Source organism: Hypanus sabinus, chromosome 12 (assembly GCF_030144855.1).
Source record: "Hypanus sabinus isolate sHypSab1 chromosome 12, sHypSab1.hap1, whole genome shotgun sequence".
Taxonomy (NCBI): Eukaryota; Metazoa; Chordata; class Chondrichthyes; order Myliobatiformes; family Dasyatidae; genus Hypanus; species Hypanus sabinus.
This window is the reverse complement of record NC_082717.1, coordinates 45,409,311-45,425,370: the sequence shown is the minus strand read 5'-3', so window position 1 is coordinate 45,425,370 and position 16,060 is coordinate 45,409,311. Positions and strand designations below refer to the sequence as shown.

Sequence of the window (16,060 nt, the reverse complement as noted above, 5' to 3'; positions counted from 1 at the left end):
CACATATTAAGTGCATTATGTTCCTCCTATCTACATTAGGGGTAATTTACAATAATTTGGATTTGAAAGGGAAGTAAGGGGAAGTCTTTCAAACACGAGAAGATCTGCAGATGTTGGAAATCCAAGCAACACACAGAAAATGCTGGAGGAACTCAGCAGGCCAGGAGCTCCACAGTCGAACCTTGGCCTGAGGACCTTTATCAGCAGGTCAGGCAGCATCTATGGAAATGTGTAAAAAGCCGTTGCTTCGGGCTAAGACCCTTGAAATGCCGACTGTTTATTCTTTCCCATAGATGCTGCCTGGCCTGCTGAATTCCTCAAGCATTTTGTGTGTGAAAGTCCTTCAATCTAGAGAAGAATGAGTATTTTCTCCACAGTCTCACCAGAGGTCAGGGGTGAAGCTTGGATTGCAAAAGCTCTGATGCAGCAGCACCACCTGCTTGCACTACTGTGCTGGAAGCTAACATTAATCTTTCATTAGTTTTTCAAAAATGTTCAGCTCTTTGACTTTTTTCCACGTGACATATAAAATTATTGCAAGTTAAACATATGTATTGCTGTTTATCGGTCAGAAATTTGCCACCTGTCCCATGGTAGACGTACAATTTGATGCTATGTGGACATTATACATGTAAATTCTGTAGGTTTCATTGGCTTCAATAATACCAAATTTTGGAAATTGAGTACATCGAGTATATGCAACCAAGAATGCATTCTACAATCATGCAACAATTAGAATTAGAATGCCAGTACCTGTGTTGGATACTGCTTGGTATCATCTGCATCCAGATTTACCTGAACAACAGGTATATTTGTTAACCTGCGGAGCAAAACCTGAGTAATTAAAAAGAAGGATTTTCAAATTAGCATATTAGAACAAAAATTCTTGAAGCTTTGCTCCAGTAGTAGCAATGTGATAAACTGATGACCTGGCCACAGGTCTTCCCCAGTCCCAAATGTAGGATCACTAAATTTCTTTCACCCTATCTTTTTTTTAAACTTGTGTTTCCTTGCTTTGACATCATCCACAAAACTTCCATGATCTGATCACATGAGCCTTCCCTCGTCCTGTTTTTGCCTCATTAGACTTCGCAGGCTCCATCAGGGCCCTCCTGGACCCTGACTTGTTTTATTTAATATCTTGACTCTGGCACTCACTCTTGTCTTCCCTAGAAACAACCTGCCCTATCAGTCTTCCTAGGCCCTTGATCTAGCCCAACAGCCTTTGCTGGCCATGATGCCTCACTACCATTTTCTTGCCCTTATTTATCCCAATAGCCTTCTCTGGTCTTGAGTTCACCTCATTAGTCTTTTGTAGCTCTGATCTGACCGTGAGAATATTGCAGGGGCTTTGACAATGATCTTTGTATCTTCACTAGCAAGATGCGAGTTCTTGGAGGACTGGGGAATAGCAAATGTTATGCCTTTATTCAAGAAGTAAATAGGAATAATCATGTAACTATAAGCTAGTGAACCTCACAGCAATGGTAGACAAGCTACTGGAGAGGATCTTGAAGGTTATGATTTATATGCATTTGGAAAGGTATGGCCTGCTCAGTGGCAATCAGCACAGCTTTGTGCAGGGTAAGTCATGCCTTATAAACTTGATAGAATTTTTGAGGAGAAAAGAAAGGAGCTTGATGTTATGACATAAAGGCAATGGATGTTATGGCATTTGATAAAGTCCCTCATGGCAAGTTGTCTCAAAAGATTAAGATGTATGACATTCAGGGTGAATGACAAGATTGTATTTGGCAATTGCTTGCTCATAGAAAACAGAGAATAGAACTAGAAGTCTGTGATGTGACCAGTAGTGTTCTCCAAGGTTTGGTGTTGCTTGTGATATATATCATTATCAGATAGATGGGCAGATTAGTAAGTTTACTGATGAAGCCAATGTCCTAGGGGGAGCGTTTGCTACTGCTGTTCAGGAGGCTTTAGACTAATGTGGCTGGGGGATGGAAACAAGTGTAGAGAGACAGAGGGGTGTAAAATGAGGGTAGAAGCAAAAAATAGTAAGGTGAAAAGTAAAAGTGGCAGGCAGGCAAATCCAGGGCAAAAAGAGCCACTTTTCAACATAACTGTATAAGGGCTACGAGTGTTGTAAAAACAAGCCTGAAGGCTTTGTGTGTCAATGCGAGGAGCATTCGTAACAAGGTGGATGAATTGAATGTGCAGATAGTAATTAATTAATATGATATAGTTGGGATCACAGAGACATGGCTCCAGGGTGACCAAGGATGGGAGCTCAACATCCAGGGATATTCAATATTCAGGAGAGATAGACAGGAAAGAAAAGGAGGTGGGGTAGCATTGCTGGTTAGAGAGGAGATTAACGCAATAGAAAGGAAGGACATTAGCCTGGAGGATGTGGAATCGATATGGGTAGAGCTGCATAACACTAAGGGGCATAAAACGCTGGTGGGAGTTGTGTACAGGCCACCTAACAGTAGTAGTGAGGTTGGGGATGGGATTAAACAGAAAATTAGAAATGTGTGCAATAAAGGAACAGTAGTTATAATGGGTGAGTTCAATCTACATATAGATTGGGTGAACCAAATTGGTAAGGGTGCTGAGGAAGAGGATTTCTTGGAATGTATGCGGGATGGTTTTCTGAACCAAAATGTCGAGGAACCAACTAGAGAGCAGGCCATTCTAGATTGGGTATTGAGCAATGAGGAAGGGTTAGTTAGCAATCTTGTTGTGCAAGGCCCCTTGGGTAAGAGTGACCATAATATGGTGGAATTCTTCATTAAGATGGAGAGTGACATAGTTAATTCAGAAACAAAGGTTCTGAACTTAAAGAAGGGTAACTTTGAAGGTATGAGATGTGAATCAGCTAAGATAGACTGGCAAATGATACTTCAAGGGTTGACAGTGGATATGCAATGACAAGCAGTTAAAGATCACATGGATGAACTACAACAATTGTTCATCCCAGTTTGGCAAAAGAATAAACCAGGGAAGGTAGTGCACCTATGGCTAACAAGGGAAATTAGGGATAGTATCAAGTCCAAAGAAGAAACATATAAATTAGCAAAAAAAAAAAGTGGCATACCTGAGGACTGGGAGAAATTCAGAGACCAGAAGAGGAGGACAAAGGGCTTAATTAGGAAAGGGAAAAAAGATTATGAGAGAAAGCTGGCAGGGAACATAAAAACTGACAGTAAAAGCTTTTATAGATACGTTAAAAGAAAAAGATTGGTCAAGACAAATGTAGGTCCTTTACAGTCAGAAACAGGTGAATTGATCATTGGGAATGAAGACATGGCAGACCAATTGAATAACTACTTTGGTTCTGTCTTCACTAAGGAGGACATAAATAATCTTCTGGAAATAGTAGGGGGCCGAGGGTCTAGTGAGATGGAGGAACTAAGGGAAATACATGTTAGTAGGGAAGTGGTGTTAGGTAAATTGAAGGGATTAAAAGCAGAAAATTCCCCAGGGCCAGATGGGCTGCATCCCAGAGTGCTTAAGGAAGTAGCCCAAGAAATAGTAGATGCATTAGTGATAATTTTTCAAAACCCCTTAGATTCAGGATTCGTTCCTGAGGATTGGAGGGTGGCTAATGTAACCCCACTTTTTAAAAAAGGAGGGAGAAAGAAACCAAGGAATTATAGACCAGTTAGTCTGACATCAGTGGTGGGGAAAATGCTAGAGTAGTTATCAAAGATGTGATAACAGCGCATTTGAAAAGAGGTGAAATTATCGGACAAAGTCAGCATGGATGTGTGAAAGGAAAATCATGTCTGACGAATCTTATAGAATTTTTTGAAGATGTCACTATTAGAGTGGATAGGGGAGAGCCAGTGGAAGTGGTATATTTAGATTTTCAAAAGGCTTTTGACAAGGTCCCACACAGGAGATTAGTGGGCAAACTTAAAGCACACGGTATTGGGGGTATGGTATTGATGTGGATAGAGAATTGGTTGGCAGACAGGAAGCAAAGAGTGGAAGTAAACAGGACCTTTTCAGAATGGCAGGCAGTGACTAGTGGAGTACCGCAAGGCTCAGTGCTGGGACCCCAGTTGTTTACAATATATATATATGATTTAGATGAGGGAATTAAATGCAGCATCTCCAAGTTTGCGGATGACACGAAACTGGGCGGTGGTGTTAGCTGTGAGGAGGATGCTAAGAGGGTGCAGGGTGACTTGGATAGGTTAGGTGAGTGGGCAAATTCATGGCAGATGCAATTTAATGTGGATAAATGTGAGGTTATCCACTTTGCTTGCAAGAACAGGAAAACAGATTATTATCTGAACGGTGGCCGATTAGGAAAAGTGGAGATGCAACGAGAACTGGATGTCATTGTACACCAGTCATTGAAGGTGGGCATGCAGGTATAGCAGGCGGTGGAAAAGGCAAATGGTATGTTGGCATTCATTGCAAAAGGATTTGAGTACAGGAGCAGGGAGGTTCTACTGCCATTGTACGAGGCCTTGGTGAGACCGCACCTAGAATATTGTGTGCAGTTTTGGTCCCCTAATCTGAGGGAAGACATTCTTGCCATAGAGGGAGTACAGAGAAGGTTCATTCACCAGATTGATTCCTGGGATGGCAGGACTTTCATATGAAGAAAGACTGGATTGACTAGGCTTATACTCAATGGACTTTAGAAGATTAAGGGGGGATCTTATTGAAACGTATAAAATTCTAAAGGGATTGGACAGGCTCGATGCAGGAAGATTGTTTCCGATGTTGGGGAAGTCCAGGACAAGGGGTCACAGTTTAAGGATAAAGGGGAAGCCTTTTAGGACCAAGATGAGGAGAAACTTCTTCACACAGAGAGTGGTGAATCTGTGGAATTCTCTGCCACAGGAAACAGTTGAGGCTGGTTCACTGGCTATATTTAAGAGGAAGTTAGATATGGCCCTTGTGGCTAAAGGGATCAGGGGGTATGGAGAGAAAGCAGGTACAGGGTTCTGAGTTGGATGATCAGCCATGATCATACTGAATGGCGGTGCAGGCTCGAAGTGCCGAATGGCCTACTCCTGAACCTATTTTCTATGTTTCTATGCTTCTATGATGGAGTTGTAGAGCAGTGCAAAGGGCTATCAAAGAATGCAAGTGGGATATAGAACAATTATAGATAGGAAGAGGCATATGATGTTTAATCTGGGCAAGTGTGAGTTACTGCACTTTAGGAGGTCTAGTAAAAGGAAAATGTATACAGCTAATGGTAGATTCTTAACAGCTTTGAGGAAAAGAGATATCTTGCGGTTCAAGTTTATAGTTCACTGAAGTGTATAAGATGATTAAAAAAAAGTATGGCAAGTTTACCTTATTGGTGTAGATGTTGTCTACAAGAATAAGGATGTCATGCTGCAGCTATATAAAATTTTAGTCAGATCATGGAGTACTGCGTGCTGTCCTGGTTGCATACTATAGGAGGAATGTGGAGTTTGTGGAAAGAGGTTTGCCTGGGTTAGAGGCTATAAGGAAAGGCTGACCAAACTTGGGTTGTTCTCCCAAGAGTGTTGGGAGCTGAGAGGAGACCTGATCGAGGCTTTTTTAAATCAGGAGAGGCACAGATAGGGTAAATGGAATCTTTTCCCCAGGGTATTAATATCAAAAACCCGAGGACATGCTTTTAAGATGGGGGGTGGGTAGATGAGGGAATTTAAGGATGATGTGATGGGCAAGTTTTTTGTTTACAGTGTAAACTTGATACAAAGTTGAGGTGTCTGGAATGGATTACCAGGGATAGCAGTGAAAGCAGCTAGGTTTTTTTTAAAAAAAAAGAGTATGAGGCTTTTAGATAGATGTGATCAGAAGGGAATTTGAAGATACACAACAAAAGGGCATTTATTATCAGTTTGTATCAAGAATAACATTGGCCGAATGAGCTGTCCAGTGCAGCCAAGATTGATCTTGTTCATTTTTCCTGGTTTCAACTTGGCTTCATCATCCTACCCTGACCCTGACTTACTCTACTGGCCAACCCTAGCCTTAATTTGAGGTCATATTCCAGGAACAATTTATATAAAAGTGGGATACCCTCCACTGTTTATGAAACACAATTACTATTTTAAGACATAACATGTCAAGAAATTTGGAAGGCTTCTTGTTACTGAACTGAAAAGAGTCTGCTGTTTTAAGGATTCCTACGTGTTTTACATAAAATTACCCTTATTGGAAAAGGCATTAGTGAAATAAATTCACTTAACTTCTTTACAGAAGGGCAAGTCAATGAAATCACCCCAAAATACTTACCGAAAGTGTTCACTGTCTTCAAATCTTCTTTTCCTCTATCTTAGGACACACAGAATTATTCCAAACGTGCATCACCTGTGTCATCCCCTGATGCTTCAAACATTTTTGGATGTAGTGAAGCACCGCAGACAAAACCCCAGAAGCTGACTGATAACATAAGTATCTCTGAGTGATAGCAGTGGCAGGCTGACAATGGATATCCTGTGGTAGATTACTCCACCATTATTAATAATGATACAGATACAAACATCTACACAAACTCAAATTTAAAAAAATAATTAAGCCAATTTATTATTTCTTGCTGACTGAGATTTAAGTATTGTTCAAGGTTTAGCTCACATCATGCCTTTGATTGTGGTGGGCAGTTTGCATGCCTAAGGGAATGCTTTAGAAACTGTACATTCAGTAGATTAGCTTCAGATTCCTTTATACCATCTGAAACGTTAAAGCAGCTCTTAATGCCACCTTTAGTAGTGCTCAAGTAGTCATATTTGGATAAACTTGCCTCTTTTTGGGTGCTGTGTAATATCGGTATTTTGAAAGAAATGACTTTGCAGTTTTCTTCAAGATTCTTGGAGTAAAACACTGATTTTCTTCTGTAAAACAATTGGAATGCTTAATAAAAATGTCTCCACTGAAAGTTTTCTTTTGGGGGTCCTGGAAAGATCTGTTCATCAAGTGTCTGTTGTTGAATTCGACTGACTGGTTGCAAGGAAATACAAATCTTCTGAAATTATTCATGCTGTAGCCTATAGGAAGTGATGAACCAGAAGTGATAACACCTTCAATGGGTTCTTTTGGCTGTGCATTAACAGGAGAAACTAGCTTGGGGATTTTTGAAGGAAATACACTTGAGAAATTTATTTCCTGTGACAACAGGTTATTATGGAAGATACTTGTACATTTTTCTGGATTGCATTTAGTTATTTTCATTGAAGTCAATTCTTTTGCGGAAGGAATCTGACCAAAGAAAAACAAATGGAAATAAATTAGAGGAGAAAACACTTAATCTAAGCAACATTTTGATTAAACATTACCAAGAAGCTCACTATGTTTCAGTAAGTTTTTCAAATGCTTTGTTTAAAATCCTTTTAAGGCTCTGATTACTGATATCCTCTGATTACTGCATTACCATTGCAACAAGTACATTTGCTTTTTTAAAAAAATTTCCCCTCCCCACCTTTCCACTAATATTTTGGGGCTTCGGGACAACACACATCATTTTTTTTTGCCAGTTTTTGTTTCTTAGCTCCTCCCAAACTGATTTTCCCTTTTGATTTTCTGAATGGAGATACTCCCTCTCTCATGCTTTTAGCCTATTTCCCATCATCCAGGCAATTTCTCCTCCTTTACAATTTGACTGTCTTTAAACAAAATAGGAATATTTATTTTCTTCCTACATCTCTGTAACTGTTATTAGTTCATAAAATGATACATGCTGTATGCATCCAGAAAGAATCCTCAGTTTTGCCTTTAAACCATTTCTTCTAGATTTGACTCTACATTAAGATACACTGTTAAATTAACATGTTCTGTTCCTTCGGAAGTGTGTGGTTATTACGACTCATTTTTTTAAAAAAAACATTGCACTATTACCTTGCCTTGTCGCTTCAACTTTCTAAATTCCCTAATCCAGAACTGTCCTTCCCATTACTTGGTAAAAGCCTTATTTATTATGCCAGTTATTCAATTAGCTCAGGCACTGGTTTCTGCCTGATTCAGTGATCCGTTCCCAGTCTGCTGCTAATGCGTCATGAAATTATGTGAATCCCACTTCTTCCTTACCAAGTTATGAGGCAATTAATTATTCAATGTTGATCTGAATAACCTTCTTCACATGTACATATGGGCCAGTTGCTCATACTTTTACAGGTACTTCTGCTGTAAAACCATGAGCAACTGCAATCTGAAGTTTAAAATGTGGTATCACAAAAGTAACAATCCACAGAGCAACACACGTTATTAGTTTTGTGACACAGCTTTTTAAACCTAGATTGCAGTTGCTCGTACTTTTACATCATCGACTTATCCAAGTCATTGACTAATATACAGCATGGCAGTAAGTCCCTGTCCAGCTTAACCCTGGCCCTAAGCAGTAAACAGTCTTTGGGACTCTTGCTTGTGGCTGCAGAAAAGAGTACATTTGCCCTCAATGATCTGTCCTCTAACATCAGATTTCATCTCTTAGGATCGAGAATAACTTGCTCATTGCAGATCTGCAGGTTCTGAGATGGCTGATATATCAATGCGAGATCCGTTTACTTTGCCAGAGGTTGGTCAGGTTGTGTTCTTTACACAGGACAGGAGCAGTATTTCCTGTAAGCTGTGCGAGCATACATCTTTTGCTACTAGTGCACAAAGGAATTTAAACTGCACACAAAAGATTGTCACCCTAAACCATGTTGGCATGTTAAGTACAATTTTAAGATCATACACAATCACATTTCCCTTTCCATTTTCTGATGCAGGTGGTGTTGACAACAGAGTTTGCGATATGATGCAGAACTGGGGCTGAGAAGTGGCAGATTGAGTTCAAAACAGATAAGTGTGAAAAGGTTCATTTCAAATTTGAAGACAGAATATAACATTAATGGCAAGACTCTTGGCAATGTGGAGGATCAGGAGATCTTGGGGTCCATGTCCATTGGATACTCAAAGCTGCTGCGTAGGTTGACAGTGTTGTTACGAAGGTGTATGGTGTGATGGTCTTCATCAACCATGCAATTGAGTTTAAGAGCTGTGAGGTAATTTTGAAAGGTATACAAGACCTTAGTTAGACCCCACTTGGAGTACTGTACTCAGTCCTTCTCTCTTCACTACAGAAAGGATGTGGATACTATAGACAGAGTGCAAAGGAGATTTACAAGAATGTTGCCTGGATTGGAGAATCATGAGAATCATGCGAATAGGTGGAGTGAACTTGGCATTTTCTCCTTGAAGTGAGAGGTGACCTGATAGAAGTGTATAAGATGGTGAGAGGCATTGATCGTGTGGAAAGCCAGTGGCTTTATTTTCCCCAGGGCAAAAGTGGCTAACGCAAGGGGGCACAGTTTTAAGGTGTTTGGAAGTAGGTACAGAGAGGATGTCAGGGGTAGGTTTTCCCACACAGAGAGTGGTGGGTGTGCGGAATGCATTGCCGGCAACAGTGGTGGAGGCGGATACAATAAGGTCTTTTAAGGGACTCTTAACACATGGAGCTTAGAAAAACAGAGGGCTCTGTGGTAGGGAAATTCTAGGTTGTTTCTAGAGTAGGTTACATAGTCGGCACAATATGAAGGGCCTGTAATGTGCTATAGATTTTTATGTTCTAGCATTGACATTTTGAGCAGTCATAAGCCAGTTATGTTACATTTTCACAAAGAGAAACTTGGAAGAGTCTTTGTTAGTTTTCCTTTGTCCACCTGGTAATCTGTTTAGTCGTGGTGAGTGACTGGATGTTTCAGAGCCTGGTGTCAGTCCTGTGAACAATACAGTCAGCGGAATGTTACAGCCTTTTGGCTGTATCTCTCCTGTGCTTTGAGGTCTGCGACTTGGAAGTTTCAGGCATATCATGAGCACTACTCTCTGAGAGGCCGTGTATGTGGAGTTGAGTTTGAAGACTTGATTTTCAAATACTCTATTTCTGAATGGCCAAAGCTTGAGCTACTGCACTGAATTAATTTCATTATCAATGTCTGCCTTAAATTATAACTGGCTACCAAGATATGGGAGACAGTCTACACTTAGAGGACAATTAATTAACTACACCTGCTCATTAATACAAATACCTAATTAGCTAGTCATATGGCAGCAAGTTGGTGCATAAAAATACACAGACATGGTGAAGAAACATGATCTAAGTAATTTTGACCGTGGACTGATTGTTGGTTACAGATGAGTTGGTTTGAGTATATCAGGAACTAGAGATCTCCTGGAATTTTCAAACACATCATTCTCTAGAGTTCACAGAGAAAGGTGCAAAAGACAAAAAAATCAGGGAGCTGAAGTTCTGTGGCTGAAAATGCCTTGTTAATGAGTGAGGTCAGAGCAGAGTGGTCAGACTGGTTCAAGCTGACAGTAACTCAAATAACAAGAGGAGCACCCAATAAAGAGGTCACTAAGCGCACATTTTTTAGGGTCTCATTGTGGATCATCATTGTCAGTGGTATTGTATAGTACAAACAGATCCACAGGGGATCAAATGTAAACAGACTAGAAAAGGGAGCAAGGAGTGAGATGCAAAATATATAGCCATTACAGAACATTCAAGAGGAAAGAAAGATTTAAGATAGGGATGTAATTGGGAGAAAATGTTAATTTTGAGGCTGGGATTTTATAGAAATATAAAAGTTTGTGCGACTGTTACAGATCAAAGATATAGCCAGCAATGGAAAGTTTGGAAAATGGAATTAGCATAGCTGAGATAACAGATATGAAGCAGCTGGCAGATCATGGCCAGAAAAATAAGTTTTCATACTTTTATCTTTATTATATTCTACATACAGCCACAGATAGTATATGGGACTGAAAAATTTTTACCCTTCAACTTTTATGACAACATGTAGCAACCAATTTTATGACTGTGAAGGGGAACTGACAAAACTGATCTTGAATAATTATTCACTCTGGTGAATGATGGATGATTGAGGGGATACAACAGTATTGGATATGCCATCTTAAGAATGAACCAGTAGGTTTTGCTTTGGGCAAGTACCAAAAGAGATTTCATGGTACTATTCTAAAGGGCAAGGTAGTATTCTATACTACCTTTGTGAACAATCATAACCGATGAAACTAATTATCTGGACATCATCACATCTTTGTTCACCCTGTCTGTACATGCTGTAAATTGGTCGCCATATTTCTCTACATTACAACATTGACATCATTTAGTGAATACTGTCCTCAAAGAAGTTTGTTATCTCCTGGGGTTATTAACAGTGCATGCATTTCTCTTTATCAATGTATACATAAAAGTTATGTGTACATGACATTGGAAAATACTCAGATTCAGCATTCTTTGATATGGACTATAAATTACTTCATTTGACAAGACCTAATGGTTCTCATCTGGCGCCGAGTTGATAAATACAGCAGATGTTCCTGAGCAAGGGAGTGAAGAGGAAGCAAATAGATAATGATGGATGTCTTCTGGTTGGTTGATCAAATGTGTTAAAGTACATCAATTTCAGGAAAAAATGTATTGTCTTGTGGCAAATCTGAGCCAGATATGAAAATGAAACAGATTTTAATGATCTAGACAAATGGTGATTTATATTATATTCACAATATGTAAGGCACAAAAAAGAAACCAAGAGCATCAGACCTGAAACATTAATTGTTTCTCCTTCCAAAGATGCTGCCTGGCCTGCAGAATTTTCTTCAGTATTTTATTTAATATTACATAGGGAATACATGATCCAGGGTCAACTCTAGGACGGCTGAAGACTTTTTTTCAGGACTCTCAGTTACTGCAAAACTCTTCTAAATGTTATATATCCACAGCTTGTGAGTACTGCTGAGAATGCTTTGTGTAGAGGTAATAAATTAAATGAATCAGCTTTCAGAAGCAGATGAGCTGAGAGAGGGACAGAGTCAAGCAATGTTAGAGGAGAAAATTAATGATAGTTTGGGAATATAGTTCAAAGTTTATCTATCTGCTCTCAGGTTAGCCTGGAGATTGTTGAAAGTGTAACCAGGATCGAGCGAGTAACCAATCCTTTGCATCGGAGGGCCATTTTCATTTTCTTCTAAGCTGAAAGAAATTACTGGATCACTGCATTTTGTGAAGTGCAGAGTAATCTGAGCAAAGCATCAATAATGTGGTAATTTGGAAAGATACAAAGCAACAATGGTAATGGCTCCACACACAAAATGCTGGAGGAATTTAGCAAGCCAGACAGCATCTATGGAAAAGAGTACAGTTGACATTTCGGGCCAAGTTGGAGTCCTGCTGAAGGGTCTCGGCCCGAAATATCGACTGTTTACTCTTTTCCATAGATGCTGTCTGACTGGCTGAGTTCCTCCATCATGTTGTGCATGTTGCTTGGATTTCCAGCATCTGCAGATTTTCTCTTAAGGCTGAAAACATACACAGACACATGTATAAACCATAATAAACACATTCAAATGACATGACACTGGACTTACTCTGCATGCTGATGATGAGACAGATCTGGTGTTCACTTGAGGTGATGGATGGAGGTGCACAATTTTCTTCTGATATTTTTGAACTGCTTTCTTAAGTCTCTCTCTTTTCTGTTGATCTTTAACTATAAAAGCAGAATAGTTTCATTCTAATATTCTTCCTCACCAAACAATGATAGCGGCTCAGTTGAACAAATTAAATAAATTGTTGCATTTTACAAAGTGCAGATTATACTTGATGCCATCTTGAAAAACCTAATAAGCAGTAGATACTGGAAATCTGAAGTTAAACCAGAAAACAATTGCAACTCTAAGTAGGTTAGGCAGAATCTGAGGAAAGAGAAAATCTGCACTGAAACTTTGGAAATCAATTCAATCCATCCAATTCCTTTCTGAGCAGTGAATACCATTTCTCAAAGATTGATCTGAGTCCATAAAGCCGTAGCATTAATATAACCTTAGGAACAGGATATACTGAAATCATGGTGACCATGATATGAAATGAACGTGTACTCTACTGATCTGGCATTGTTGCACCATGAGAAAGGGAGGAAGGGAGGAAGGGAGGAAGGGAGGAAGGGAGGAAGGGAGGAAGGGAGGAAGGGAGGAAGGGAGGAAGGGAGGAAGGGAGGAAGGGAGGAAGGGAGGAAGGGAGGAAGGGAGGGAGATAGATAGATAGAATTGCTTGCATGACCTTAGGACATCTCTCAGTATAGATTTGAAACGAGGTTTGTAGTTCTGACTATAATGACCACAAAGAGCAAAGTTTAGTCAATCTATTCAAAGGCAAAGTGGTAGAAGTTGATACAAAATAGGCTTTTTGGTTAAACCCTTTTCTTAAAACCACTGCCACCACACTTTCAAAATGGAGAACTGGTATGATTAATGTGACTTGATGTGGGTTAGTAAGTACCAAAGAGAAAAGCAGATTGCTGGGCAACACAGACAAAACACTCTTCACAGTACTTCATATGCAGCCTTATCATGTCTTGTACATCTGTAACATGATGTCCTGTCTCTTGTACTTAATATGCATGCCAAATGCCTTCCTGATCACCCAGTTGACCTATGTCATCACTTTCATCTACCTGTACACCTTGGTCTCTGATCCACAACAAACCTGAGGCCTTACTATTATGGCTCAAGTCCTGTCCAGTTTCGTCTTCCCAAAATGGAATTCAGAACAAAATATCAAACGATTGGGAGGAAAAGTAATGGGTGAAGGTTAAATAAAAATATTTAGTGCACATAGCAAACAAACCATTACGGTTAGAAATGAGAGCTAATGGTATGGATTTGACTCAACTACACCAACCTCCCTGAAATGATGCCCAAAATCTCTGCCTGCCTGCCTGCCTTTATTGATCTGGTCTCAAAGTGGAGGCCCAAACTTGCTGATCAGTATGAATTAAGCTGTGCCCAACAGGCTTTGACAGAAAGCAAAGCTAAAGACAGACCACCTTCTTGCTATCAAACCTTGTAAAGGTTTTGTTCTTAAAGTTTAAAAATCTGTCTTGCATCTACAGATGTTCAAAACTATTGAAAATATAGCTAAAAGTTATTAACAGTAAAAAAAAGTTAAACACAAAACTCAATTCAACAAAACATAAATGTCAAAACACCTTTCAAGAGGGTGAACAAGGCATCGGGCTCTGATGATATACTTGGCTAGGTACTGAAAACCTGTGCCAGCCAACAGGCTGGAACATTTGCATCTTCATCCTCACAATTCTGAGGTTATTGACCATAACAAAGCTCAAGAAGAGTAGGGTGAGCTTCTTCAATGACTGGTAGAGCTCATATCTAACATAATGAAGTGCTTCAAGAGGTTGGTTGTGACTAGAATTAATGCCTGGCTGAGCAACGATCTGGTCTGGACCCACTGCAATTCACCCACCACCATAACATTTCGACAACAACTTCATCCTTACTGATTCTACACTCTGCTTTGGAGCACGTAGACAGCTACCAAACAAGCATCAGTTTATTGTTTACAACCCAGCACTCAATACCATCATCCCCTTAACACTGACCATCATGCTTCAAAAACTGGGTGTCAGCATCTCAAGGGATCACATTGATATGTTTCACATTACAAAAATGCGCAACATATTGATGCCACCAGAAGAAGGCATGCCAGTGCTCACCATCATGAGTGTGAGTAGATTTGATATGTCACCAAAGACTTTCATAAATTCCTACTGATGTACAATATAGAGCATCTGACTGTTCCATCACAGACTGATATGGAGGCTCCAATGCACAGGATCACAAAAAGACGTAGGTTATGGACTCAGCCATATCTATTACAGACACAACCCTCCCACCATTGAGGACATCTTCAGGAGGTGGTGTCTGAAGAAGGCAACATCCATTGCTAAGGACCTTCATCATCCAGGACATGCCTTCTTCTCATTAATAATATTGGGGTAAAGGTGCAGGAGGCTAAAGACACACACACCATGATTCAGGGCAGTTTCATCTCCTCCACCATTTGATTTCTGAACAGTTTGGAATTTTCTGTCTTGCATTGTACTTTTAATACACTTAACTTCCCACTACTTCAGGTGGAATCACCCCCTTTAAAGTGAATGGCATCTGAGGTTCCTTGCTATTTCTGACCATGTGGAATTCAGTGATTGAGCAAAGTGATGGATGCAATGACATAATTTATTAAGTCTAGCAGCTACTAGTGTGGGAAGTTGTGAATACCATTAATTTCCTTCTGAAACACTAGTTACAGAGACCACATTTCTGACCATTATGTTTATAGCATTAAGTAAAATTACTTTTAGAATTTCATCCACATTAACCTGTTGCGCAGAAGTCACAAATAATAGTTGCAAACAGCAACAGAGAAAAACTGCTTTTTAAAAAACCCATTTAAGAAAGAGAATCTATATTTCATTAAACCATTATGACAAAAATTGATTACAGATTCTCTGAATAATATGTGGCAAGAAAGTCTAGTATTTGTGATTTATGTATAATTGAAAAAGTAAGTTGATTCTGTTAGTGAACCAAATGCTCTGGCTGGAACTGAATAAACAACACGAACTTGTTAACAGACACTATGGTTACACAACAATTTGCACTTATAAACAGAAAGGAACTGTTTCAGCATCTGCAACAGCAGAACTCAACCATGACACCTTTGAACATTTCCAGATACCAATTTGTTACAACACTGCTGTAGCATTTTTGCTGGCTAAACAATGCTTTGTAACTCTTCATTTAGTTATAAATACCTCGAACATACAAATAAAGGGAATACTCAATCTTGGAAATAAAATGTGATACTAGGAAATTGTTATGAATAGTTGGTGCTTCCCTTTCCCCTCGTCACTTTTTCTGAAGATTTCTTCCTCTTCTGCAGAAAATTATTTTCAAGTTATCAAGATCAACCCTGTACCTGGCTGGGTGAATGTGAAAGGATGCAAAGGTGCTAGAGAGGAACTAATGATGCAGTCCAAATGTAACTAGACTCTCACAGCAAGGAAATGGGCCCTTTGGCGCAAACAGTCCATGATTCCCTTCTAAGCTAGTGTCATCTTTGAATTGAATTGACTTTATTTCTTACATCCTTCATATACATGAGGAGTAAAATACTTCACGCTATGTCTCTGTCTAAATGTGCAATCATAGTAATTTATATTAAACAGAACAGTCAATGTAACATAGAAATACACTCAAATCAGCGTGAGTTAATTAGTCTGAT

The 16,060-nt window shown here is 39.5% G+C and overlaps 1 protein-coding gene across 4 annotated transcripts in view; it reads right to left on the bottom strand.

Annotated features, from left to right (window-relative positions):
- Positions 1-16,060, bottom strand: part of LOC132402833 (spermatogenesis-associated protein 7-like) — a 108,013-nt gene that overhangs the window by 45,585 nt on the left and 46,368 nt on the right. For all 4 annotated transcript variants that reach the window (XR_009515097.1, XM_059985850.1, XM_059985849.1 and 1 more), the window contains 3 exons: positions 12,346-12,467; positions 6,722-7,176; positions 754-820 (listed from right to left, as the gene is read on the bottom strand). Coding sequence is in view for 3 of the 4 variants with exons in the window: in XM_059985850.1 (XP_059841833.1) it covers positions 754-820; positions 6,722-7,176; positions 12,346-12,467 (644 nt within the window). In the remaining variant the exon portion in view is untranslated. The remainder of the gene's footprint in view (positions 1-753; positions 821-6,721; positions 7,177-12,345; positions 12,468-16,060) is intronic.